This window comes from Platalea leucorodia (genome assembly GCF_965183815.1).
Source record: "Platalea leucorodia genome assembly, chromosome: 2".
NCBI lineage: Eukaryota > Metazoa > Chordata > Aves > Pelecaniformes > Threskiornithidae > Platalea > Platalea leucorodia.
Window position 1 is genome coordinate 102,787,462 of NC_138824.1, and position 27,490 is coordinate 102,814,951.

Sequence of the window (27,490 nt, forward strand, 5' to 3'; positions counted from 1 at the left end):
TTATGAGGACCCCTGTCTTTTTTGGTACTGTATTCTGAGCTTTTCCAGTTGCTCTACACACTGCGTCTGGGCCAGCTTCAGCGTTCGGTTCTCCTCTGTCAGTTCTGCGTACTCCTTAGCCAGCTGAGCAGCATCCATGCTTTCCTTTTCCACTTGTTCCAGCCTGGCAATCAGCTCCTTTCTGACAATTATGAAAAAAAGCAAAGGTTAAAAATGGCAGTATGCAAAAATTTGTCGTCGTGCGTTAGGTTAAAGCTGGACTATAGGTTGTTAACATAGCATTACTTGAGCTCTTGTGAAACAGAGGCCTAGAAAATTAATTTGTTAGAGTCCTCCTTTTCCCTTTAAAATATGAAGCTGCCAACATCTCTGATAGGTTTGCTCTTCAGTGACCAAACCTGCAAAATGCTGAGGACCTTCAAGTATCTCTAACTTCAGTAAGAGTTGAACATGCAGTTCACAGGGGAGAATCAAGTCGCTGGAGACTGCATGAAAAATAACAATTTATTTTTCTCTCAATACCAAACATATTTGAAAGTGGGCAACTTTTTTTTTTTTTTTTTTTTTTTTTTTTGGTTGGTTGGTTGGTTGGTTAGCTTTATCAGTAAATTCTGTGAAGTACACCTGGTTTCCTTTTCTCTGCTACAAAGAAAAATTATTCTAGTAAATACTGGGCACGTGAATCTGAACTACATACATCGTTTCTATAATGTGTTTACGCTCAGACCTTAGCCCTGCTGCTGAGGAAGAGTGATAGAGCTGCAAACCTCACCCCTCCTGGTCTCTTTAAGAGCAGACACAGGAGGATTCAAGCTGTTGCTTTTTTTCTGGATGGAGTCACACAGTGCCCTGTATTCTCAGAGCTGGCCAAGAGCTGGAGTCCCCTGTATAGTATCAACCGAAATTACCTCAGCAGAAGTTAAGATAAAAGAGGTCTTAAAACACACTGAAGGCATGAGTAACCCATGGGGTATCTAATCGCTCTCCACTTAGTTATCCAGCAGGCTAGCCTGGCCTCTGTTTATTTTTCCCTTTAAGTCAAATCATTTATTCACCCCTGCTACAGGAAGCCTCTCCTAAAAGGTTCTTAGTTCTTTTGATCATTCTATCTCAGAGATTAGTTAATCTTTAACTGTTCATAGCCCTGTGACTTTATTTCTCAGTCATGTCAAAACAATGCTTGTAGATCATCAGTGGGAAGATGCAATACCTTCAAAGTGGACAGCTTTTGCTGCAGTCTTTGAAGGAGCCCTCTTGTCAAGCTAGACCAGTGCTTTCAGACAGGGAATTCCTACAGATCAGAGCATTCATGAAAATGCTAACGTTTCAGTATTTGCTGATCACTTGCATTACTTACAGCTGCAAAACTACCACTTACAGCAGCAAAACTGAAAGCACCTGGGTTTTGAAAAACACTTCTATCTGGACTTCTTTTAGGATTAGTTTGATCTTCCTCTGTCTTTACTACAGCTTTCAGTGATAGCACAGTTTGCCCATGGTTTAGCTGAGTGTTTACAGTCACAGTTACTGCAGTTCAAGGAGTCACAAGTTAGAAGAGACCCCCGGCACACTCATTTCTCCCAACTGTGTTTCCCATACAAAAAAACAGAAGAAGGGAAGAGTTAGTAGCCATTACAGCAATTTTAAATCATCTAAAAGTTGCAGTATATAGAAACCCTCCTGTAGCTAAAGATGTTGACTTTGTTTTATACCACTGAAGTAACACATAGCAGCTATGCTGCAGCAAAACCTCTTCTCTTTCCTTTCACCAGGTGAAAGGTATATTCAATCAGGTCTTCGAGAGAAAATATCAGGTGCATATTTTTGTTCAGCAGATTTCTATTAACGCTTGGTGCAATATAGTTGTAAAAATTTTAAAAGCAGCAAGCCATTACTGGATTCATTCTCTTTGCTTCGGCCATGCTAGATCAACCAATTTTCAAATTGGCCAAGATGAGCTGATCTTGCTAGACAGTTCAATATTCCAGCTCCTATTAATGGGACTACAGGCCACAAAGGAGTAATTGCATGTATGCTTTAGAGAGTGAGAAATGCATTTAGGGATAATGAGATTTTATGAGTCCAGCAGCTTTAATCACTTCAGTCTCTTAGGGCTTCCTCTTGAAGATTTTTTGTCTCTTAGGACTGAAAGAGAGCTTCAGCAATATTTCTTTGCAATTATTCTACTGATGCAATGCTGGACTAAAGGATTAAATTAAGCTCTTTCAAATTACAGACTGTTGACTCAGAAGTCTTCCAGACAAATTAATTCAAAATCATTCTTCCTTACTTTTTTTACACTTACAAGGTTCTTAAAGGAAGATGCAGTGAACACACTAATGAGTAATCAGCATCTTAAAAGCAGGTAAACCTTTTCCATGGGGACTTTTAGTACGTGTAAAAGAAAGGTACTACTCTATTTGGACTTGAGCCAGGAGTGGCACAGACAGACAGTGTGCAAACTCAGACAGCTCTATTAATGAATGATCTGATAAGATGAGCCTATGTGCAGGCATGGCTTTCGTGCTGCTCTCCAGTAATACTCAAGCAGCACAGATGATAACTTTTTTTTCCCCTGAGATTTAGCTTTGCTATTAAACAAAATATAAATGCATTAAGATCAAAACATACTCATTGCTGTAGTCCGCGCTCTAGGACCTCCCTCACAGAAAGCAGTTTCCTTGCACTGAGGTAGTAAAATTGCCCACTTCTGAGTCAGCAGAACCTACTTATTCCCTTCCCATCAGGATCAACACCTGTTTACAGGGTAGGGTGATGTTTCAGGCAAATACTGCCAGCCTGCCAAAGACATCTAAAATTAGAGTACCAGGGAATTGCTAAATGTTATGAATGGTGTGGTTTACGAAGCTCACAAAAGGATGAGGACAGTAACTAACATTTGCTTCTGATCTAATCCAGGATTTGAACTTAGCTTCCAGAGGTTAAAGAACACCATACTAAGCTCTTGCACCATCTAGCCTTTGTTATGGATGCTTAATAAATAAATAGATCTAGCAGTGTGTAATCTGTGTTTTCTGTTAATGGTTACTCTGAGTTTAAATATTAACAGCATTGATAAGGTATTCCCTAAAATGGTGCTGAGGTACTTGAAGCTTTGAGACAATCTGTAATGTACACTTTAAGTGTTCTTTTTCGGGGAGGGGCTGGGGTGGGAAGAGAAGATCAGTGTGGTTTGCATCATAAACCAATAAGCCACAAGCCATATGAGAGCAGGAGAAAAACCCAGCGTGGTCTTAGAGAAATTATTTCTCTTGTCCTGGCCTTAATGACTGACCATGCAGAGAACAGAGTTCCTTTACAGTAATATTCACAATTAATAAATTCCAAGAAAAGTGACAGATGAAGCAGATAAATCTATCTGGAGATAAGTGTAACTGGCGATGGACTGGACTCAAGGAAAACAGCTTCCACAGTGCAAAGAGGCAGACTTGTCTTTCCCCCATTGTGAACAATGTATTCGGGATCATGCATCTGTGGTACTACACATTTCTTCCCAGCTAATGTGTTTGTGTGTTCTGGTGGCCGTAAAGTCATTTACTCTTCCCATATTTGACATGGCTTTCACATCAGGAGCAATCATGAAACCCTGTAAGGTAATCGCTGTCTGAGGAGACTGCCCTTGTGTGTTCAAAGTCTACTACTTCATTTTTAAAACAATGAGACAGCCTGTTTTAATGTAAGTGAAAATATTTCTTGGATGCCAGCACATAAAAGGTCCATAAGTATTCATCGCTGCAATAGGGCAAGTTGAGGTTTCTCTTTGTATTAGGAAAGCTGTAATTTCCACTATTTGGCAAGTAACACGTATTTTGGATACACGTGAGATGATGAAAAATCAGGTCTAGAATGGGAAAATTATTAAGATAAAAGATTGCCTTTATGGTTTATACCAATTTTTTCCTGCAGTACCTGAAAGTCTGAAGACTACTTGTCTTAACAGTGTTGGGAAAGACACTCCAGAAATAGTGTACCTGGAGAAACCATCCGGACTTGAGACCTTAGAAACAGTCCTACGGTCATAAGAGCATGCAAAAGCATATGGAAGGATCCCACAAAATTAATCAGACATCTCCTGTCTACTGTACTATGTGTAAAAGAAGGAAAAGAAATCATATCCATGGCAAAGAAAAGGAGTGATCCTAAACCAGGTGGTGGTCAAATGATATTTTCTGGAGAGTTATATTAGAATTGTCTGGGGGAGGAAAAAGAGAAAAACAGCCAGGGCTAAGAATATAAGATATAGCTAGCAACCATGGCAACTCTAATATTTAACTACATAATCCAGGGTCATTATCTAGTAATAGCAATATAACAAGTGCTCAAAATAACCAGCCATCCCACCCCTTTCACCCAAACTTAGATACCCAAAAACATCTGTTATGGAAATACATGTGTGTTTCTGGAACATAAATTAAATTACATTCTATGACCTAAATGTGGTGTGTTCTCGCTTCCACACCCTTTTCTTTCTTTTCAATCATGTCTCCCATTCCAGAGTGATTTTGTCCCTTGTACTACATATTGCTGGCATAATTGGGAAGAGTTTGAGTGAAGACAGCAAACAAAGCTATGATGATTTATATTAGGAAAAAAATCTACCCAATGTTCTTTTCATTTCTTTCTATTTCTTGCTTCCTTTTGTTTGTCTTTTTCCTGAGTAACTTCTTTTCCCCTTCTTATTGGCTTTGTCCTTTGATTTTCCCTTTTTTGAACCTGCAGCCTCCCTTTCTCCCTCACATTTCCCATTTTCCTGTGATATAGTTGGTCTCTTCTCTCCCACTCCCAGCCTACTACATTCTCTTGCCTTCTACATTGCATACAAGAGAAAGGGGCAAACAAACTCTGTTCTTGCCCTGATGAAAAGCAACCCTTCTCGTCTCACACCACTGACTTTCTATACTTTGGCCATACTTGATCTTCACACTACAGGGAAAGATAAGTCAAGCTTAGCAGAATTAAAAGCCTTTAAAAAGTTGCAAAAGAGTAAATGTTTCTGACTATTTTAAAACAACGTTATTCAACTTTCTATTTCTTAAAGATGCCTTCTTTAGAAATATACCTGCATGTATTATTTCATGATTAAAAGGTTACACTGAACTTTGGAGGTTGGAACAAAAATTGTTTAAAGTCAAATGAATGCTATTCCATTTTTTGTTTTACTAAAAAGCTCCAATACCTGTACAGACATTTATGTCAAGTTAACTTAACATTATTTCTTCCTCCTAGCCAACAAATCTAAAATATTTGCTCAATCCATTTCCTCCTCTTTTCCTGACAATCATTGTCTTCAGTATTCTGTGTGCACAGTGTACTACCAGTAGGCACCCGCAGGTGCAGGCACTGCCAGGTGGGACTTGATATTTTCACTCCACAGGTGAGTTGATCTGTGGAGAGGAGGTTCAGAGCACTGGCAGGGGCACCATCCAAAGCACTTCTGGTTGCCTTTGGTAAAAATGTACACTGAAGAACACTGCACACATTGTTTGTTCCCATTACAAGGGACAAAACTCTATCTTTGCCCATTTTATCAAAATAATATTTAAAAGAAATAGACAATAGATAGCAGGTGTATTAGGCAATTGTGAATCTTTATTTCCATACATTTGAATTCAAATGTAGAAGAGATAAAGACACCGCCAACAGGGGTAAATTTCAGAAAGCTGTAAACAACTCCATCTTTTCAATTGGATTATAACTGCTTTTGAGGCTTTTAAAAGCTGCGCGTCTCATCAGACTTTTTAGAAAAGTCAAAGCATCCTTCTCTTCTGAGAATGGAATATTCAACATGCATGCCACCCCAGCCAGTGTAATCCACTCTTCTCTTCATTCAGCATATGCTACACGACAAACTTCCTTTTACTTTCAAACTGTAACCGTTGAGAACGTTTTTAGGTACAAATCAGTGATCACTAGACCAAAACTCTCTTTTACTTCTTGCTTACTCCTTCACCTCCACTCTTGTACTCCCTTTCTGTCTAGTTTTATATAAAAATCAAGGTTAATGTGTTCAGGTTGTGCATGCTTACATGTGTGTAAAGGTATATGTGTCCTAATAAATTTTTAATCCACCTTCCAATTTCAACCAAACTTCATGTGCTGAAGAGGTTCCAGTTAGTTTCTGGAAGGTTTTACAAAACCAGACTGCTACAGAAAGGAAAGACACCCTAAAGGGGAAAGGCAGTATCATGAGACGTCCTCCAAAATACTACAAAATGGAGAATCTACCTGGAGGAAGGGATCATAAATAGCTCCCATCTGGAGGAGAAAAGCTTCAGTTGGCACTTGCAGCTTTTGAAACATCAAAATTCTGTTACTATCACATTGCACCAACCTGTAGGAAATTAAGCATCTTCAATCCCAGTGCTTATAGGACCACTTCTTCAGATTAAGAGATCTGGAAGGTGGTGAAAGGTGCTGCACTGATATTTGTCATGTTTAGGCATTTCACAGCTACACAGCATGTGAATATCTAGGCCACAAATATGTAATTAGAAGGCACATAAGAATCACAATAATATACTTCTATTCGCTGCCTTATTCAGCCACTCTTGTTTTAACATATGTTTACTGGGGCATGAAATCTTCTATCCACAGAAGAGGTTCAGCAAAGGTAGCAGTGGTGGAAGCTTCCTCATATTGTTCCACTGTTGACATCCACTGGTGGAATGAAGGAAAATGCCAGCCTGAAGCCCCTTAATTCATCCAGGATAACCACTGCTGAGAGGCTGACTTCTGGGCTCAGAGGCTGATTAGGATAGTTTTGAGCTCAGGTAAACAATTTTGTGCATGTATCTGCTATTTCCAAGGAGCAACATAATTCCATTTAGCTGGTACTACAGATGCCATAGATAAACGGAAATGCATTCAAACAGCATTTTTTTTTCCTTCTAGTAAATGCAAAAATACATATGTGAGTCTAGTTTTCAAGGGCTCCAAGCTTACTTCATAAATGTGCATAACTGATTCAGGGATGTGTCAGTAATAATAATGCATTTATATTAGTAGACTCTAAAACCCAAATGATCTAAGGCTGCCTTTTGAGTTTATACATCTAAAATTAAGCACTTAAACAACTATTTAATATTTTATATTCAGTTTGAATTTTCAGAGAAGACAAATACACAGTTTCCACTGAATTCATTTGGTTGCTAAATACACATGTAAGCAGCTTATATTAGACAATCAAATTTCACAAATCATTGCAAAATTATTTGAATTAATTATCTTCTCTACATCTTTTTAAAAACACCAATTACTTTTGATTGGCCAAGTTTAATTCATGATGAATCAATGCAAACAATGGGACAATGTAGTGTTAATCTCTTCTGGTTATTTTTTCTTCTTTTTTAACTTTTGTGCCAATCTGTCAGCAACTGAGTGCCGTGCAGGTCCTACAGTGGAAGGGGGTTTGTAGTGGGAAACGGCAACTAGTTGCGACACTTCAGGCAACAACTAACTATATTGTGCCTGTAGCCATCAACCCCGAAAAAGACAAGTCTCACTTTCTTACCCTGCATAGTCTGGATTCAAGGAGATCTTCGGCTATCTATCTTACTTGTAAGACTACATGATTTCACCAGTTTCCCTCACATCAGCTTGCTTCTGCAGCTGAAGACTCCCATGGATGCAAACTTGAATGAACTGCATGGTCAGCTGTGCGAAGATTGCTATGAAACAGATACAGTGGTCCACCTTCTACTCAAAGCCCACTCTGCAACAGAGCTCTTTTGACCTCTGTTACTATATTACAAATGTTTCTGGTCAAGCAGCATTTGAAAGAATGATGGTGTGGTCTTCATTTTCACAAGAAGTCCCAAAGATCGACACTGAGGTAAGTCTCCCTGAGGAAGGCAACACTGATTTAAGTCACCTTCAGCGTGAATGTAAAAATAAAACAGCATTTGAAAGTTTACTCATCAGTAACTGTTATTCCTTGGGGTTGATTGTCTGTTAAAAACTTTCACTACTCACCCTCTATCCTATCTATCTCTGAATTTCTTTTTCGGGTTTCTTGTGGAAAGGGACCGAGAGTCAGAGTGCACTTTGCCACTTAATAGTCATGGAAAGATGACAGGGGTATGAGTAAAGGCCATAGACAAGAAAAAAAGTCTCCAGCTTATGCACTTTGGATATGAACACCTAAAATGTCAATGTACGTAGAGACAATGCACCTCACAGAAAAATGTTTACTAATATTGTTAAGTATTCTAAACCTGAAGATCCATTACGTTCTTCATTAAAACGAGTTAATTTAAATTGAAAAAAAAAATCCATAAAACTAAAAAGGGGACTTGCACCAGCTGAACTAGATTGTTATATGACCTGGAGGCTGTCAATGAAGGTTTTAAGGGACATCCGTATAACTGAGAGCCCAGAGCTAGAACAACTCTGTGTCCTTAGTAGTCCCAGTTGATCCTATGGACCAATGGCCTAATTGTTGTGCTGTACTGTGACTGTCAGGCAGAGGTATAAGGTCAGAAAATATCATGTGAAACCCTCATGTTTAAAATAGGATTTTACAAAGAGAATATACAACGGTAAATACTTCGGGAAAGTTACTCACTTTCTTTCTTCCAGCAGAGCAATTTCTTTCTTGACCTCATGGTATTCTTCTGCTATTTTGCAGTGCTGTTTGTACACCTGCATAGATTCCTTAGAGTCATGACAAGGAGGCAGTGGCTTTGAGAAAAGAAGAAAAAAATAGATACATACTGCTTTTTGAATGAAATATTAGAAAAAAACACATACTTTGGAAGATGCAATATTTATCTTAATTCCTGCGAGAATACTTGAAGAATTTTTTTTTCAGCCTAACTGCAGAATACAGCCGAATATTCCTAGTGATGGCCTTTCACAAAGGGAAAAAACCACTTCCCTGCTTAAGAATATGCATAAGCTTTCAAACCTTTAAGGATTTTCAGAACTTTCCTTGTCAACCTTGCAAAGTATCCCTAAAGATTCTTCAAAAAAAGATTTCTCCCTTACCTCCCTCTTTTCCAGCTATAGTGATATAAGAATGCTAAAGTTGATGCATTGGTCAGACGCATAAAATACACAAGCATGTTTTCACTGCAGAAACTGCAGCACTGAGCAGAAGGGTAATTTGAGTGCAAACAAGCTCTTATTCTCCAATTCTGCAAGATGAGAAGAAAAGACATGGAAAGCTATTGACTAAACATTCTTGTTTTCATAGATGCAATGCGTCTTCCAGGTTATTACTAAATGGGATAGGACCGTGAACTGGGACACTGGGGCTGATTCTGCTGGACTCAGCAGTTTTACTGCTGACTCCAGTGCAGCCAAGATTTCATGATGGTTTCTATCCCAGCAATGCCTCAAGCTGTAAGTAGTTTGCTCATTATCATACTCAATTTTTCTCCATCTCTATTTTCTGTAGAAGAAGGGCATGTACTTAGTTAGCAGAAATGTTATAAGAGTTAAATCAGCTATATTTGCAAAGTGTTTTAAACTTCCATGAGAGGTGCAGGTGAGACCGAGAGTTGAAGGATGACAGCAATTAAAAAAAAATCAGATAAAAAAGACAGAGTGAGGGCAAAAGCACTGTAGATCCTAACCTAAATACCGACATTATTGCAGTAAGATTTTCATTTTTTTTTTCAATGCACACTGGAGGTAATATATATGGCGAATAAAACCACTCTGTCCTGAGACTCCCATATGAATTTCAACTAAGATCTTGAAAATACAGTTTGGTTAAATGTTGGTGCTTTTTGTTCCTTAAAAAGAATGCAACTTAATTTAGGCTTCAGGCTTGACTGTCACATTTTGGCCATAATACTTTCAGGAAGTGTAGTATTTTTAAGTTATTAGCCATGAATCAATTGACTGTAAATGAACTCCAAATAGCATGCTTGAGCCACCTGTTTGAAGCAAAAGGAAGCACTTAAAATAGTTCCTTTACTGTCCAGTTAAAGAACATCCAATTGCCTTTCACAATAGAAGTAGATTATTTTTTATTTCTTGTTGTCCTACTTTGACTCTTCTCTGTAGTATAATATTCCTTCAATGATATTGTCAGGAAAAGAAAAGCACAAGTCTTCAGACTTTTCCTATTTACGATCTTGTAAACCTTTGTTTTAGCTAAACTGGAAATTTAAATTTTACTAAACATATTCAGAGACAAAGATAAAAAATATTTTTATCCAGAAGGCAGGGTAAATTGGCTTCAGATGTACCCCAATGCACTGATGTAACTAATGTATGGACCTTGCAAGTACTTGTAGATGGTATGTGGTTCTTCATTGAAATTGTAAAACAGACACTCGTTTTCCATGTTCTAAAGGTAAAAATGCTGTGGCAGAATTGTTTCACAATACATTGTTTTATACTCTCTGAGCTTGGAGAATTTGGGACCCCAGGGAAAGGGCAGTCCCTTACTTTATGAATCTGGTCCCTAGGAAAGGGCTTTTAATTGCATTTCAATGCGGATGAGCAATAGCACCATTCATATAGCCACCCAAATAATAAGCATAAATTTAACAAGACAGAATATAGAAGTCTCAGTGCTCTAATCCAAGAATGCAAGGGTGAGCCAAAGTAGCATCTCTGGTATCTACCAGAGATCAGCAAACAACAAATGCGTCACAATAAAACAATTTTGAACAGTACCCAAGGGGAAAGTCCCCAAACAGTGATACTTCAAAACAAAAAAACAACTTGCTTTTGCTTCCAACTTAGTTTCTGCAAATCTAGCTGGTTTAAACCAGTTTAAAATTTAAAGCAGCGTTCAGTTTCTATATTCCAGCTTCCCACTCAAAAGATATATATAGAGAGCTAAAAATTACCTAGTCATGCTGAGACTTAGTATCTAATTCCCACTTAGAACCAGTTGCTGACTTTCAAACCCCTTCCTATCATTGTTTCCTCTTCAGTGTCATTTTTTCTTACATTGATATTTTATCACTCAAAATAAACTGACAACAAAAGATACAATCAGTTTACTAATATTCTGTTCATACAATTCTTTTCAATCTTGTCTGATGCTATTAGGCACTATATCAAGCACTTATTAAAATTTTGAGTGTATTTTTACTTTAAAATGTGCATCTGATTATGTTTTTATATGATTAGATGACTGGACAATTTGGTTTGTTCTTTTGTAAATTTGAAGTTTCTAAGAAAGGTTTTGGAGATAGTACCTACAGTGTCCATGAGTAATTTCTGGCCAGCAGGACATGAAACAGGCTTATGCATTCATTATTTAACAAACACCTGTACTGCAATCACAAGAAAAAATGGAGACACACAATTCTGGTCAGCTCTTTGCTGCACACCAGAAAATGCAAGCCAACACAAAAGCACAGAGAAATTATTTTACCCATTTCTAACAGCGTACTTTTTTGACATAGACAAGAGTGCAAAGAATTAACGATAAATCTGTCCCCACCAAGAGAAGCATTTTCAGAAGATGGCAGAGCGAACTCCTGAAAAACAAATGCAGAAACAGAGGCACAGCTTGCTTGTTCCAAAGGGGTAACTCGAACTAGCCAACAGACATTTACAGTATTAACACATTTCCACAGAAAAGAAAAGAATAGCAGAATAGTTAAGTTACTGGACTAGCCCATACTCATCCAAATGGGAATGGGAGGAACCTGCAAAATCAGCAAGTCCAGTCCCCTGTTATCACAAGCAAATCCTGGAATTCACAGGCTTGCCCAGTTCTGTCTTAGAAAAAACAGAAGTCCCCTGCCTCAGTTTTAAGACTGGCCCAGAGCCTCACCAAAGATTAGAAACATTTTTGTCATTTCCAGTTTGGTTTTGTTGAAGACAGGTTTGTATAGTCTTTTATTGTGCCAGTACTATCTTTCATTCAAATGGCGTTTCTTTGTCCTACCTGTTTTACCCTTGAGATGTACTTATAGAGGGCTCTCATATACTTTCCAAGACCTATGTCTTGGTAAAGCTGCATTCCTCTAATCCATCCTAGATGAAATTTCCATTTTCCCTAGCTTATCCAAGTGTTTTTTCTCTGCTCCCCATTCCACCTGGAATGACTTTTTTGAATGCCTGTGGCCAGGCCATGGGAAGTACTGCAGATGCTACCCTGATGGCATTCCCGTGGCAGCGTAAAAGAACTGGAATTCCCAGTAGAAAGCACTTTTCTTCCATGAATTCTGTATATTATTTTTTTGGTAAAAATTAATGGGGTGACTAATTACAACAGGCCTTAATAGAGTTCAATTTGTAGTATATATTTTTTTCACTCAGAAGCCAACAGCCATACTTCAATTTCTCCTTAGGACAGCCCGAGCTTGTTACTTCATGAAGTATCTTGCCCATCCATAAATTAATATATATAAAAGCATACCTGCTACATAAGCAAAAAACACCCCTGCCAAAGAAAGTTATATTTAATGGCAACAGTTGCTACTTTTAATCCCTCTTATTTCAGGCTTCAGTGTCATCCACCCTCATTTTCCTGTCCTGGCAAAATATGCGCACACAGCATCTCTGATTTTGTTCACAAAGCTAGTACAAAAGCTACAGCTTTCAGTGATGCTAGTGCTGTCTATCCTACTACGCCCGATTTTCAACAAGGTCTGATATTTTCCTTGTATTTTGTTGAATAACTCACTGTGACGTTGACAAACTTTCTACAGAATCCAGCAAGTAGACACTAAGAGATCCTGTTATAGGCTATTCTGTAACTGCACATACGCATGTACATCTTTACAAGACACATGCCCTGTCCATTTAGGTTTTTGTTTGGAATCCAGATATGAAAGATATGGGAAGATGATATGCAAAGGCAGTTCATGAAGAAATAGACAGAGCCTGAGTGGTTCTGCCTGTTTTTAAGACAGGTTGAAGGAGCTGTTTTAATTAAAATCATTGCTGGGGCACACAAAAGGACAGTTTTCAGTATTTTTTTTTACTTCATTCACATGACAAAGTGTGTTTTGTCTTGCCATATGAATATCAGCATTCCATATCCATAAAAATTGTATAGTTGACAGTGTTACCCAAGTGTTCAAAAAGTTTAAAACAGTTTATTTTTTAATTCACCTTCATTTTTTTGCATTTACTTTTTGGTTCTACTGTGAAAAAAGAGCAAAACTTTCTCCTGAAAAGGTTGAAGTTTAAAGAAATAATGGTATAACACAGTTTTGCCAGCTGAGCTTGTGGACTCATCTAGAAGGCAGTCTTTAGCACTGGTCTAATTAAAGAGTGGTGTCTCTCACTTTTTGTAAATTTGGTAATTTTCAGCTAAACTATTCTGGAAAACCAGAAAGTTCAGTGCCAATATTTAGCATATGGCCCATGCTCATTATATAGCCTTGTGTACTCTTCCATGATGGAAGAAACCACATTATTCCAAGCAAAAGTGAGAGCTACACATTGCAGCTACTTTTTGTTGTGCAACTGGAACTCTTCAACCAGTTTCAGATGTCTAGGATATATCTACTCTAGTCTAGTTTTATTATGAAAGTGGTTCTCTTTCCTCCAGACAATTCAAGTTGACTGGATGGGAGCAATTGAGTATTTTGCTCTCCTTTCCTGAAAGATTTTCCATTCTTTTCTAAACTTAGCATGATGCTCTGACTTTGTAAACATCCATGTCTTACATAATCTAATACAAGATCATAGTTATCTCAGCAGCATTACAGGAGACTTACCAAGTCCATAGGCAATCAAATGTAATTATAGAGTACCACGGTACTCTAGGAATTCTCTTGGAATAATGCATATTAAAAAAATACAGCATACCCTTTCAAAATGTAGTATACTTTTAAACTTTCTAAAATAATTTGTGTGTGTCTAAGAGTCTTGGCAGTCAGTAGAAGCAATAGTTCCATTGTTAAAGTTCCAGAGTAAACAAGGTTTCTACTAAATGTTTTTATCACACACAACAAACTGTCCCTTTCGTAATATTTTCATTACTTCTTTTGTATAGACATTTCCCACTAGAGCATGAAAAACTACCCCTTGACTTAACAAACTGATATTATAAATGGTTGGAGCCTTTTCTCTGTTGCAGCAATTTTACGGTCATCTAACTCCATTGATCTCAACATATTCATAATATAAAGTATGACATAAATGCCTCTCTCAAGCTCACGATTTCATGAGATGATAAAGAATTACAGAATTCCCTGTGCATCCATATGTGACTCATGTTCTTCCCTCTTCAAGATCAAACTCCCAGCTGGAATAAAGACTTTGACAGAGAAGAGGCAGATGAACTGAGCAAGTCACAGGAAATACTGGAACAGGACAGAAAGCACACAGGGCATAGTAATGCGGGTACTTAACACTAGATACCTTCCTCTATATTCAGTGACCTAAACAACAAGGCCTTAGATGCTGATGTAGGTGTCTAAATATAGCAGATAACCCGTAGTAGAGTGTCTGTCAGAGGCGCCACCACCCACTATGCAGCTAATCAAGGAAGTGCCTTCCAAGGCCCAGTCCAACTTTTACACGAGGCAAAGGTTAACGTTTCCCAATAACAAACTGACAAATGTAGTAAGCCTACCCTCGCTGCGCTACCCACCACATTGCTCACGCAAGGGGCGGGGGGAAATGACACTGAAGCCCAAATAAGCAAGTGCTTTAGCCTCATTCGAAGTGTTGCTCATCAGTGGGAAGAGAATAATTTCTGCAATTAATACTGCAAACAAAGGGAACTGAAAGCAAGAAGTTTATTAATAATGAGCTTTGTTTCACTGGTAGCATATCAGGAACCTATTCATAGTTTTTTTAATAATAAATCTGCAAAAGAGACCAGGCTTTTCCTGCATATAGCTGTTCTCATATGTAGGGCTTTTGTGTCTGGTTGACCACACATTAATTTTTTTTTTTTTTTAAGTTAAAAAAAAAAAAAGGCAAAATTTTGAGTTAGAGAATTGATATTATTTTCTTACAAATTGCTTCTTGGAATTTCTGCCTCTCAGAGTAGTAGAAAAATGTAACATTCAGAAAGGTAATTGGAAAAGACAACATTTTTGATCTGAACCTAGCTAGTAGATCTGACCACTAGACTGATCATTTTTATTTTTCAGAAAGAAGCTGTGACTTTCAACTAGGATTGTCCTCTAGTAAGAGTCCTTACAGAGACTTAGGTATTTGTAGTTAGTCTCCTAGAAATACCTTTTCTCCAGCCAATCCTACCTCTGCCTCTGTAAAGTTCGTTGGCACCGGTGCTTGGACAGCAGGGTTTATTACCCTGTCAGGGGGAGGCTGCACTGAACTTTGCCCTGCCATCGGATACCAGTGCCCAGGGAGTAGGTATGGTAGGATCGTGGTAGGAAAAGTGGGAACACCGGGTAATTCTGCTCAAACAGCCAAGTTGTCTGCCAGGGCCTAACATAGAAGGACAAGGGCTTGAAGCCTAAAACAGAGGTGCAAATTGCTTGGTACTCAGGCTGTGGTCTGCTGCCTGCATGCATAAAATTCTAAGGCTCTGATTTTCCAAGTCACTTGGTGAACTTACATAGCTTTCAAGCTGCTTTCAAAATCCAACCCGAAGATCAGCTAATTGGGCATTTTTGTTTGTTTGTTTTTAAAACAGGTTTCAAAATTTTCCTTTGTATGTTTGAAAGCTGAAAAGTTATTACTTTTTTTTTTTTTTAAAGTGCCTATTATTATATAGCCACCTACCCTGCATTTATAGTTTGCTTCTTTAAATAAAATACAAATGCTTTTGACTGTATTTATGGCATGGTGATGAAAATCTTGTGGCTGTAGATGTGATACTTTTATTATGAAAATATATACCGGCACTCTTACAAATTCAAGCATTTCAGGCTGCTATGCCACAGTTGATTAAAGGGTTCATTTACATGACACTTCATGTGTGCTGCTTTATACTAGCTAACTTTGGGATAAAGAAAAGCATGGATGGAATGACAAGGGACACCACCATTCAGTACTTCTGCAGGTCCGGGTGAAGCCCAAGTTGTAGTTTGCTTCTGTAACACAGGAGCTACCTCTTTCAAAGCTGGTATGGTTACGTTAACATAAATTGCAACCACATGCTATATAGGGCTGACACACCCTTAGCAGTTTGGATTATAGCAATTTAAAAAAGTAATTAATAAGAAAATGTAAGAATAAGAATAAATAAGAAAAATGTAACTAGGTAAATTATAACTTTGTTACAGTTATTTCTTGTTTGAAATTTTAAAGCAGTATAAACATAATATAATTACATTAAATAGTTATAACTTTAAGCTGTCATCCAGATTGACAAAAGAAAGGAAATTCAAGTTTTCACTGCTAAAGCTAAATGCCCTGTTACCTCTGCATCAGCTCAGAACCCTGTGTTGACTTAACTGCCTCCGGTTGAACATAAAGGCATCTAAATATAAATACGCACATAAGCTTGAAAAGCTAAAGGATGAAGCGCTACCACTAACTTTATACTTTTGACTGGTTGAGTCAGCCAGATAGTCTTCATAAGTTATCCTTTCAACTACCTCAGTATTACCAAAACAAGTTTCTGAAGGATAATAAAAAGAACATTATCTGAATCAAAGCCTTTGACTGTTTCTTTGAATTTGTTGTCATATGGAGATCATGAGAGTAAAGGAAGGTTCTCTTGAAAAAAATGTCAGGTACTTAACAGACCAAGAGGGTGTACTTAGTGGAATTGCTCTAGTGCGTACTTAAAAAACTTTTACTGAAGGACTATTATTTATCCAGCAGACGAATGCTTCCAGAGGAGCAATTTCAGTCTATCATGAAATTACACATTTAGAGTACATTATATGTTCCAGAAATGGGTCATAAAAGTCCTAATAAAAAAAATCATCACTTGGCCTGTAAAGTACCTACCTCTAACACCAGTAATTTTGTTTTTATGTACCAACAGCAGTAATGATAATCATACTTTGCTCTTTTAGAGCAGTCTTCACCCACTGATCTCAATGCTCTTTAACAAAAAAGGAAAAAAAAAATATCAATCACCTTTGCTGCACTGGAAGATCAGTGGAATAAGGAGACCAACATACTACCCTGTTCCTTTCAGTCCAAATCTTAAGTTGCTGTTCGTTCCTTTAATCTTTCCTAGTTATGCCTAAGGAACCTGCCCCTATTCTCAGGATTAAAGGGACAGAGCAAGAAGAGTCTCTGTCATCATTCCTTCATCAGTCATCCTTTTGATGAGAGCAGCAGGAGAGAAAAGTCAGTCCTTTAAGTCAGCAGCCCTCTAGTGTTATCTCACTAGCTGATTGGGACAGGAAGGATGACATCATTGGACAACACGGTCTGCTAATGCCTTTCTCAATTTACACTCAGGAAACAACTGCCTTCATATTGAAATATCAGAGGAAGTCTAAATGCTCCTGGGAAACAGATGATCTGAAGTAGTTTACAAAAGCCAACAAACACTCCAGAACTGCCACAGAGGAAAGGGAAATAATCCCTAGATACAGAACTGGCTCTGTGCCTGGTGAACCATGGAGTTGCCATCAACTGCCATCTGATTGTCCAGTATATCGGGGCTCCATTGTGCTATGCTGACAAATCGGACCGGTCACAAAAGGATTCACCACTTTTATCCCATGCTGTTTGCAGACACCTGCTAGGGCAACCGTTAGGGTTGCTGGCTATGCAGCATGAACTAGAGTAACTTTGAGGAGGTTCTCATCAATCCTGATGACTGGCTTTAGTTACGCAAGATTAGAGATAAAATGGCACTACAAAATACACCTTTGCATTCTCTTGGAATGCTTCAGAGAAAGCTGATCATATGGTCTTAGCACAGCCTGTAGGCATGAGAATATAATACTTGGCTCATTCCTTCTCCTATCAAAACCACAAGAACTCTCTTCATTGCAGTGCAGCAGTACGTGTTGTGTTTTAAACAGGAATTTTAAGAAAAAATTTAAAAAGCATGTGAGATGATTGTTAAAATGGTAATTTCTCTGCAATTGGATTAAAAACGTCAAATCAATTTTTCTGCAGATCTTGAAAAGACGATATTTTCTTCTATGGAAATACACAGTCTTATTAAATATTAACAGTTTAGAGAAGCACCACTGAAAACTTTCACCTTAGTGCAACAACCAGAGTTTTTTCATCATAATAAATCTAGTGAATGTGAAGTACAACTGTAGTAAAAAAAAAAAGTTTACCTGCAGCTGCTGATCTAGTTCTGGAAATGCCAAAGGGAAATTTTCAGAGGAAGCATCATCTAAAAGGTAAACATGATGTTAAAAGTCAATGTCTACCAAAAAGGGCATTTCAAATGATCTGTTTGATGTAGTTCTACATTGAATATAGCCACAATAATATTGGGATCCTGCAAACACCTCCACATCTGCTGATTTTTCTACCTTTGGGGTACCTTAATAGACTCCTTGAAAATACTAGTGGGTTGTCAATAAGAAAATGTTTAGGTGCTGGAAAGACAGAAAGCCTATTTTGTACTGCAGTGATTAAGAAACAAAACAAAACCAGTTAGAGCAGTAGAACGTGATAATTTAATAAAAACAATAAATCCAAACAATCTTTCTTCCTGAGCTCTCCATTACACTGCAAAGTAAAGAACCTTCCAAGGATAGCATCCGTACTACCAAAGAGTTCATTACTTGAATGCAGGGAAAGATATCTTCCCCGTCACAATACAATGACTTATCAGGGCTAAACCAACAGTAATAGAAACCTTTTCTCCCACCACCCAAAGGCAACCACAAGAACATACAAACCAGCCTGCCAACCCTGGAACTAGAAGACTGTTTACCTACACAGATGTGATTAGAATGGGGAAGCACCACAACTTTCTTGCAAAGAAATGTCTTTACTGTAACCTGTAGATAACAATCCTTATGGGCTAGAGTTAGTTTATTCATGACAACAAGCCAAACTGTGTTTTTATTTATTTCTTTATTTTTAGTACAGGCTTCCAGCAAAGGTGGGACAGACTGTGCCAGTTACGTCAGTGTTGTGATGTGGACACCTGCCCACTAGTAGCTGGACCGAGATCAGAAATATGAATCATACTTGGTAGCGTCACAGCTAGCCACTGCAATATTTCTTTCTCAGTGACTTTCACACTATCAGTTTTGCATTGGATTGTGATGACTGTTTGTGTATCTTACTGCAGGTTAAGGGAGGTGAAGAGAAGGTTACTATTAGCTAGCTTACAGTCAGTTATTTGTGATGTGTCAAAACTAAACAAGGATGGCTCTCACAGGAGAAAATTGCTAACATAGGTCAGATCCTGCAAACTGCTCTATGCTGGCAGACTTGTACACTACAACAAAACACCAACAAGAGTAAGAGGACCACTTATCAAAGCAGGATTCTGAATATTCTTAAAGAGTATAGACTAGGATTTAAATTATTTGTCAAATATTTGTTCTCTCTTTATCCTGCCCTCAGTGGTCATCATACAGCAAAGTAGGTTAGGGGAAACAAGTAAAATAAGCCACCTTATCCCATGAAGAATAAACATACTGGCTAACATATGGTCAGAGTCTTACTTCAACTAACATAGATAGAGCTGGGTGCCTCTAGAAAGGGATGCCCAGAGAAGAAAAAAAAAAATAGAGTGATACAGAGGGCAAGAGCAAAAGATTTTGAACTTCCTCAGGAAACAAAGTGAAGTTCTATATTTTCATGGCGTAGGGGTCTTGCTAGTATTAACAAAAAGTCATACGCACACACACAACTTCATTTTTCACACCATGTCCCAAACATGTCCATTCTGGAAAATACTTAAATTGCTTTAATTGTATAGAATTGTATCATGCCGATATATAAGTGTTTACCTTTAATTTGCTGTTGCTTTCTTGTACACTATTTAAAAATAGACTAATATTCTAAAAGAAGAAAGATGAATCATATGGCAAGGCTAAAAGGAAGGACGGAATAGGACTCAGTCTGACTAGGGGTACAGCTGCTCTACAAATATTTAGCTGAATAGCTGTTAAATATTCTGACAGAGATACTGGACCAGAGTCGTGGACAGCAGTTAAGCTGCTATTTGTTTTGACAATTCCAGCACTACGATCTTTGGTACGGTAGCTTCAAGAAGGGACCTCGAACAATTTTAACTTAAGAAAAAACAAAGCAAAAGTGATCCCAAGAATTTTAAGGAAACATCAGCCAATAATTACTTTTTCACTGCATCGGATATTGATAAGAAAACAAAATTAATGCAGTGTCAGAATATTAGAAAGTATATTGGATTATCTTCAGAAAAGAACCATTAAAAAAAGTTTGCAAATACTTTAAAAAGGATGGAATAGTGAGCGAAATTACTACAGAGGAAATCCTTTCAATAAACAGATGTTCCCTGCTTATTTTTTGAACTCAAGTGACTGAGTCAATGGTACTAAAAATAGAACATATTGGTATCCTAACCATTATGGCATACCATAGTACATTTTATAATGGGCCTGCCCTAGCATCTACGGAACAGCTGCTAGGGTTTTTTTTAGTTATGATAGTTTAAGACTTGTTTAAATCATCATCTGATGTGCAGAACATCATCGAGAAAAGTTGGGGACTTCAGTGGCTTGAAATTTTTCTAAGTTCCTAATTCTCTTAGGCTCCTCTGAAATTTTCAGCTGAAGTATTTAGTTTACAAAAATGAACAGAAATCTTCACAGCTAACTGCAAGCTTGTTTTCCACAAAAAGAACAACAAAAAACTTTCCCCACAGCTTCCAGTGAAATAAATTACTGCATCAGGTCAGTCTGTATTTCACTGTTGCCAAAGTAACAACCACAACAATAACAAAAATCACTTGGTAAAAACTAAACATGTTTAGATTTCACACAAGGGGAAAGCAAATGGCAGCAGTAATTCGCCTCCTAAAACTTTTTTGGGGATGTTTTCAGAAAGTCAAGAGGAAGGATATAAACTCTTGCATTTTCTTCCAAAAGAATCACTATTGCCCTTACAAGCTTGAATACTTGGTGTTACCCAGGAGATCAGACAAAATCACATGGGCTTCTAGCCTTGAAAATCCATGACTCTGAAAATCAGAAACAGTGAAAATGTCTGAAATGTCAAAGAAAACACTCTGAAGATCAAAACATCCTCATAACTATCTCCTTACTTGTCTGTATTTGTTCTTTTCTATTCTATATCTCCTTAACTAGACAATAGAATTGAGAAATACCTCTTTTTCTCCTTTTCTCAATTTATTATCAATATTTAATGAGTGCCTAGATTGTTATAAGGAATCACTGATATAATCAAAGACCCCCTTTATAATAAAGTTAGTGGCTTTTCTGTACCACAAAACCCTGCAAATACCTAGGCTGATTCTTCACCAGATACAAACAGCATCTCACCCCTATGGTCACTATTTTACTGCTCCCTTCCCTGTGACTCATAAAGAAAAAGGATTTATAATTCAAGCTGGTTGTTGAAAATGTATTTTGTTTAAAAATAAAAATATAAAAAAAAAAAAGAAAAATCAGAGACTGCAACTTGCTGCACCTGAAAATGAGTCAAGATTCCGGTCAAAAGGAAACAAGAAAGGAGGAAAAACATACATGTGAATGTTATGGCCATCCCAGCAAACTCAACAGCACTAACCTGTGACGTGAAAGAGTCAGATCAGGGACTTCATCACAGACACCTAAGTTAAAGTCTCTGTTGCACAATTTCTAAATGAGTAGCACTTCCTGATTTCCCATAGATCCCAAAACTAATTTTGAAGGTCTGTATTCAAAAGTGTACTAAAGGTAAAGACCTGTACTCCAATTACAAGATGAACTCTCTGTACATACAGTGGACGGTTTTTTAACAAAAGACTTGGTTCATGTGTACAGAATAGTTTGACTTGCATGTTTGTTTCACCAGGTTCATACATTCGCTGTGCTTGTTGCTGAAAACTGTCCTTATAACAGAGCATCTGAGGGAAAGTCTCCAGGGAAATCACTTCCTCCTTTTGCTTTCCATTCAGTTGGGCTGAGACAAAGTACCTTCTGTGTCAGAGCCAGCTCTCTGACCATTCCTGCAGCAAAACTAACAACATAACAAAAGAACAAGCTCCCTAAGCATGCTGCCCAGCCAACACACCTTCATGCTGAAATGGCACGATGGGCAGCTTTGTGTAAACACAGCAAGGCTAAGCCTTCACTGTCCAGGTGAGCTCTTGTCTCTCTGCTGATAACACTTATTAATACAAATGTGAGATGGGCTTCTAATGCGTGGTATAGAGATCCACACAAGCCACCTGATTTAGAAGGCTGAACTGTATTAAGACTGATTGTCTTCACACAAAAGGCTTACTACTTATCAGTGATGTCCTGATGCATTCAGTCCCCTGATATAGCTAATGTTGCACATTTGAGAATGAATCATGCTTTCGGGAAAGCTTCACTTGTTTAAACATGTTCTGGCCTTCTGGAGATTCCAATAGCCCAAACTTCCATCACATAGATGAACAAGCGAAATCCCTCACACTTCACTGTCTGACTGACACAATGTCTGGTACAATGAAGTGTAACACCCCAGTCTCTTCCTATGTGGCTGCTCCATTTAGCTGAACTGTGGGCTACGGTCAATAGTTAATGAATAAATACTTTAAGAACAACCTCCGATTTACTTGCAGTATAAACTCGCAAATTACAGTTTCTCTAGTATCTTCACACAGATAGACAGAAATAGAACATAAAAATTTAAATGTGTTGAAAGCACATTAAAGTTGCTAAATCAAGCACTCAAAATTTAGGAAATGCCAATCACAGCTCCGCTTCCTTGAGTAACTGAGTTATGATCCAGTCTTTAATTATACACTCAGGTACTATTTTTTTCTCCTATATGCGTGGGTGAGCGTATTCAGATCTCTTCCTCCTAAATTAAAGAATTAAATTGGTAACATAAGTAGGCTGTTATCCTGTAAGTGGATCAGCCCCTTTCACAGTGTTGTGGTTTAACCTGGCAGGCAGCTAAACACCACACAGCCGTTCTCCCCCCATGGTGGGATGGAGGAGAGAATTGGAAAAAAAGGTAAACCTCATGGGTTGAGATAAAGACATTTTAAAAGGTAAAGTAAAAGCCGCACAAAGCAAAGCAAAACAAGGAATTCATTCACTGCTTCCCATCGGCAGGCAGTTGTTCAGCCATCTCCAGGAAAGCAGGGCTCCATCACATTTAACGGTTACTTAGAAAGACAAACGCCATCACTCCAAACGTCCCCACCTTCCTTCTTCTTCCCCCAGCTTTATATGCTGAGCGTGACGCCATATGGTACAGAATAGCCCTTTGGTCAGTTGGGGTCAGCTGTCCTGGCTGTGTCCCCTCCCACCTTCTTGTGCACCCCAGCCTACTCGCTGGTGGAGTGGTGCGAGCAGCAGAAAAGGCCTTGACTCTGTGTAAGCACTGGACCTTGCAGCAGGACAACACTGTCAAACTGTGTATTGGGGTCCAATCTTGGTCCTAGGGGGGCAGTGAGATTCAGCAGCTCCAGCCCTGGTTATTGACAGACAAGCGTAGACTCATCGAATTCATCCTGGAAGGCTGTGTGGCTAAGTGACTGCAACTTGGCACTGCTGCGTGAAGCTCCCGGGCTTCTATTCATGGCCCTGCCTGACATGACCTTACACAACCTCACAGTTACCTCACTCGTAAAATAGTGGGGAATGGTCACTGCCTGACCCAGGAATAGGCTATGAAGGCTTGCTCAATAATAAGAGTTGTGGACCTCCCAAAAACTGCTCTTATCTCTTCTGTTATGGGCTGTTGCTAAGCCCTCCTACTCCATGTATCTTCACCCGAGCCTAAAGCATCCTCTGATGAATGCACAGCCACTGCCCCTTTGAAGGTATGTCACCTAAGTTCCTGTCTAACCTCCCAAAGATCAAGCCACTTACTTGTAGGTTGGTGTAGTTTTAGGAAACTAGCTTTGTAAATTTGAACCATATATTTTAGCAATCCCCACTGGTTTTCAATGAATACATTATCTGCTGGAAAGCCTCTGTTGCCATTAAAACCAAAATAAGGATGGAGTAGGGATTTGAAGGTTGCTATTGAAGAAGCAACCATTGCAAAACAGTCTTGCATGATCAACTATAAAAGTAAAAAATTCTTCATGGTCACTAGCATAACAAAGGCATAAAGAGGAGTAAAATAAGTCATTTGCTATGCTTGCAAAAATATTACACTGTTTCACTGTCTGTCAATTTCATTAGAAGATGTATATTTTGCCTTTATTATCAGTGATTTTTTCTGGAGAGTGCTATCAGCGGCAGACTAATTTCAACCAAAAGAAATTACTAACAATTTCAAAACTAGTCATTTATCACCACATGTCACTAGCAGAACTTTTCAGCTAGATTCAAGCTTTTATTCTAGGAGGGAAGGTGAAGAGATGTTTACCTATAAACCTTCCCTTAGAACTATTACACACAACAAATCCACTCGTCTAAATTTAATAAAGTTCCTATTATAATCATTCTATCTTAATATGTTCAGTAAATAAGAGCTAGTGACATAAATTAGGACATATTGAATTTCATTGGTTTAATTAAATTGATGTTGATAACCTACAATGAACTTTCTATTTGGGAACACTTATTTAAATTTTGGAACACCATATTCACTTTAACTTGCATCACCTTCCCAGTGATACAAGATGAGCTGAAATAATATGTTTCAAATTCATTAATTAAAACGGTACCTTAGGTCAAACTGGTGCAATACAGCATACAGACACACCCTGGGAAACCTGTGTTTCATGGCAGCTTAGTGAACTTGAGTAAAAGAGACAAACATAGATATCTATATATACAGGAATAAGAGATACACAATAAAACTGTCTTCTTATATAGCACCCGCTGATGGGCTGCTCCTGAGACTTTTAAGGAACTGGTTAGCCTACTTTCACATTAAAAATACTGCACAAAGCTGGCCAGGATTTCAGTCATCAGGTGTTGACTGGCAAATAATATAACACAATTAAATTATTTCTTGTACACTCAGCATAAGCCAGCTCCATTCTTGTAGGTCAGTTAACACAGAGTTATCTCTTCTCATGAGTTGAGAGCAGTTTCTCCTTTCGCTGCTCCTCACACCCAGTGCTTGGTTACAATCCTAGCCAGTGAGATAATCACCACCCAGAAGAAACATTCCATTTCCCCTTTTTATATCTAGTTATGCTGCCAGTTCCTCCTAGTAAGCAGTTGTACAGTCCCCGGAAGGAGAATGCAGCCTTACTTGGTGAAAACTGTCACTGAGCCTTTCAAGTAAGGTAAAATTTAAGGAAAAGCTTATGTCAGATTCCCTCACCACTTAGCCCTGGTGAAGGACTTTATATATATACCCTAGCAGTACACAAGCCTCACCTGATGCTTTACTATCACACTTACAGCAGGTAACTCCTGTTTGAACTGAAAACAAATATTGTTGTCAAGGAGAAAAAAATATTAAAGAAATACACAGAAAAAGGAGAGAGAAAAAAAAAAGCCAAGTCTAGAACACCTAAAGGTCTATCTGCTAAATGTTTTTGCAGCTCATCTAAAAAAAAAAAAAAAAAAAAAAAAAGTGTCATATACTTATTTTTACTCTCTTGATTCAACTATGGTTTGCTGGAAATTTTCAAACCTGACAGAAGCTTATTTCCTTGCCTTCTTTAAATATATTAAATATAGTAACCATGTTCAGGCTTACCACTAAGAGCAAGAACAGAATTCCTGTGACATAGTAAAACAGTGTGCTGGTTCAGACCTCCTGGTAGCCCCCAAGGGGATGTGATGCAGAGGAGAATATGGCACTCACTTTACTGCTTGCCATTTAGTTTTATCAGTACCCATAGAGATTCTGGATTGCATACTGCAGGAACACTTGTATATATACAATAAAGGACTCAAAATTATGGAAAAGTTTAACAAAATGTAGCAGAAACAGATTCTCTTTCTGTAAGTGAGTTTCTTTCTCTAAATGATAAGAGAGAGGCTGGAATGATTAGCAGGATAGAAAAGTAAAAAATAAAACATGATGCAATGTTAAGGAAGCTAGGCTTCCTGCCTTTCATGTCCTCTTCTTCCAAGCTATTCACAACCTTGTCATTTCCTACTGCCGTCTCTTGTCCCAAACCACTCTACCCTCTTTGATTTTCCCATGGTCTCAGCTTTCCCTGACTTGTTTTCACTGTCTCACATAAACATTCTTTTTCCATAATTTGTAAGAGCACTCCCCTTTCTTTTACATCTCTCTTCAAGACCTATCTTTGCCATAATTTCTGTAAGAAATTTACCATGTTACTGTATCCTGAGAGGTGAGAATGATTCATTACTACTTTCTGTAATAAAAATGTAATTACCAGATTATTTTAATTTATTAAAAAAAGGGTACATAGATAGCCACATGTGCTTCTTTATATTCCTTGTCCCAATCTTTCTGTGTCACTCATCTTTATGAGCTGAAAGTTATATGCAATAATATACAAAAATGTTTGGTTTTAAATTCCCTTGCATAGGGGATGAGATTCTATTTCAGGCTTGTAGCTGCAAATTAATATTACACAACAATTAGCTAGGAAAGATAATGCATATTCTAAAATATTTTTAAAATGGGAAAATTGTGTTCAAGCTGAGACTATTCACACAAAGCTCAGGAAGCAGCCTCACACATAACCCTACAATGCATACTGTCCCATAAAGCACTCATCAGCAGAGGGTTTCAGTTACTGTTATCAGAGATCCTTATATTTCATGCCATAAACACATCTCAACCCTGACTCCAGGCACTCACCTTTAGCAACAGCACAGCCAACTTGTTTTGGGATGTCCCAGCTTCTGATTTACTTTATTTCATTCTGACTTCTACTGTTGGGCAACAGCTCTCTAGACCTTAATAATATTTAAGATGCAAACTAATAATATTTGTCTATTCCAAAGGGTCCATGTCTGTACAGGGTATGTTTGGGGAAATTAATGCTCAATCAGCACTAGCTGGCAGGATAAACATCAATGAAATTTCTGCTGCTTTCTCAGGGAACATGCCATGTGGGGCATCCGTTTCCTGAAACCTTTCACCAAGCTGGGCATGTGCGGCACTTTCCAACCTTCCTGCTGAAGGGAAAGTCTCTTCCTGCTCTAGCCTCATCCTCAATACAAAATGTCCTTTTACTTTTCTTGTTTTAAAATTCCTTAAAATCAGACACATTGCATATGCAAGTAAATTTGATAGTTAGTTACAGTCCTAAGTATATTCCACAAATCGCTGAAAGAAAGCTAAGATCTAAACTGTCAGTGTAGGGGTTTTAGTCTAATGAAATTGTTAATGGAAACATTAAAAGTTGTCAGACAGAAAAAGTGATCACATGCTATCACTCAGGAAAAAAATCCTCCCATAACACTGGACTTCATTTGGTATTGTAAACACTGGTAAGAACATATACAATTTAAAAGCAATTACTTCATTGTGGTTTACTCCATAAATTAAACTGTACCTGGAGAGTCATTCAGGCTGAAGGCAATTCGTACTGGCTTATCAGCAGGTACCCTGGCGGTGGTGATCATGTGGGCACTTGAGTCAATGC

At 38.1% G+C, this 27,490-nt stretch overlaps 1 protein-coding gene across 1 annotated transcript; it reads right to left on the minus strand.

Annotated features, from left to right (window-relative positions):
- MAP3K7CL (MAP3K7 C-terminal like) lies at positions 1–27,485 on the minus strand (the record flags this gene model as incomplete). The annotated part of the gene is made up of 4 exons (XM_082337626.1): positions 27,401–27,485; positions 18,123–18,181; positions 8,585–8,700; positions 1–181 (listed from the first exon to the last, which is right to left on the minus strand). Exons 1-4 carry the CDS (start codon positions 27,468–27,470, stop codon positions 1–3), a joined length of 426 nt encoding a protein of 141 aa, XP_082193752.1. The 5' UTR covers positions 27,471–27,485.
- Between the last annotated feature and the right edge of the window lie 5 nt (positions 27,486–27,490).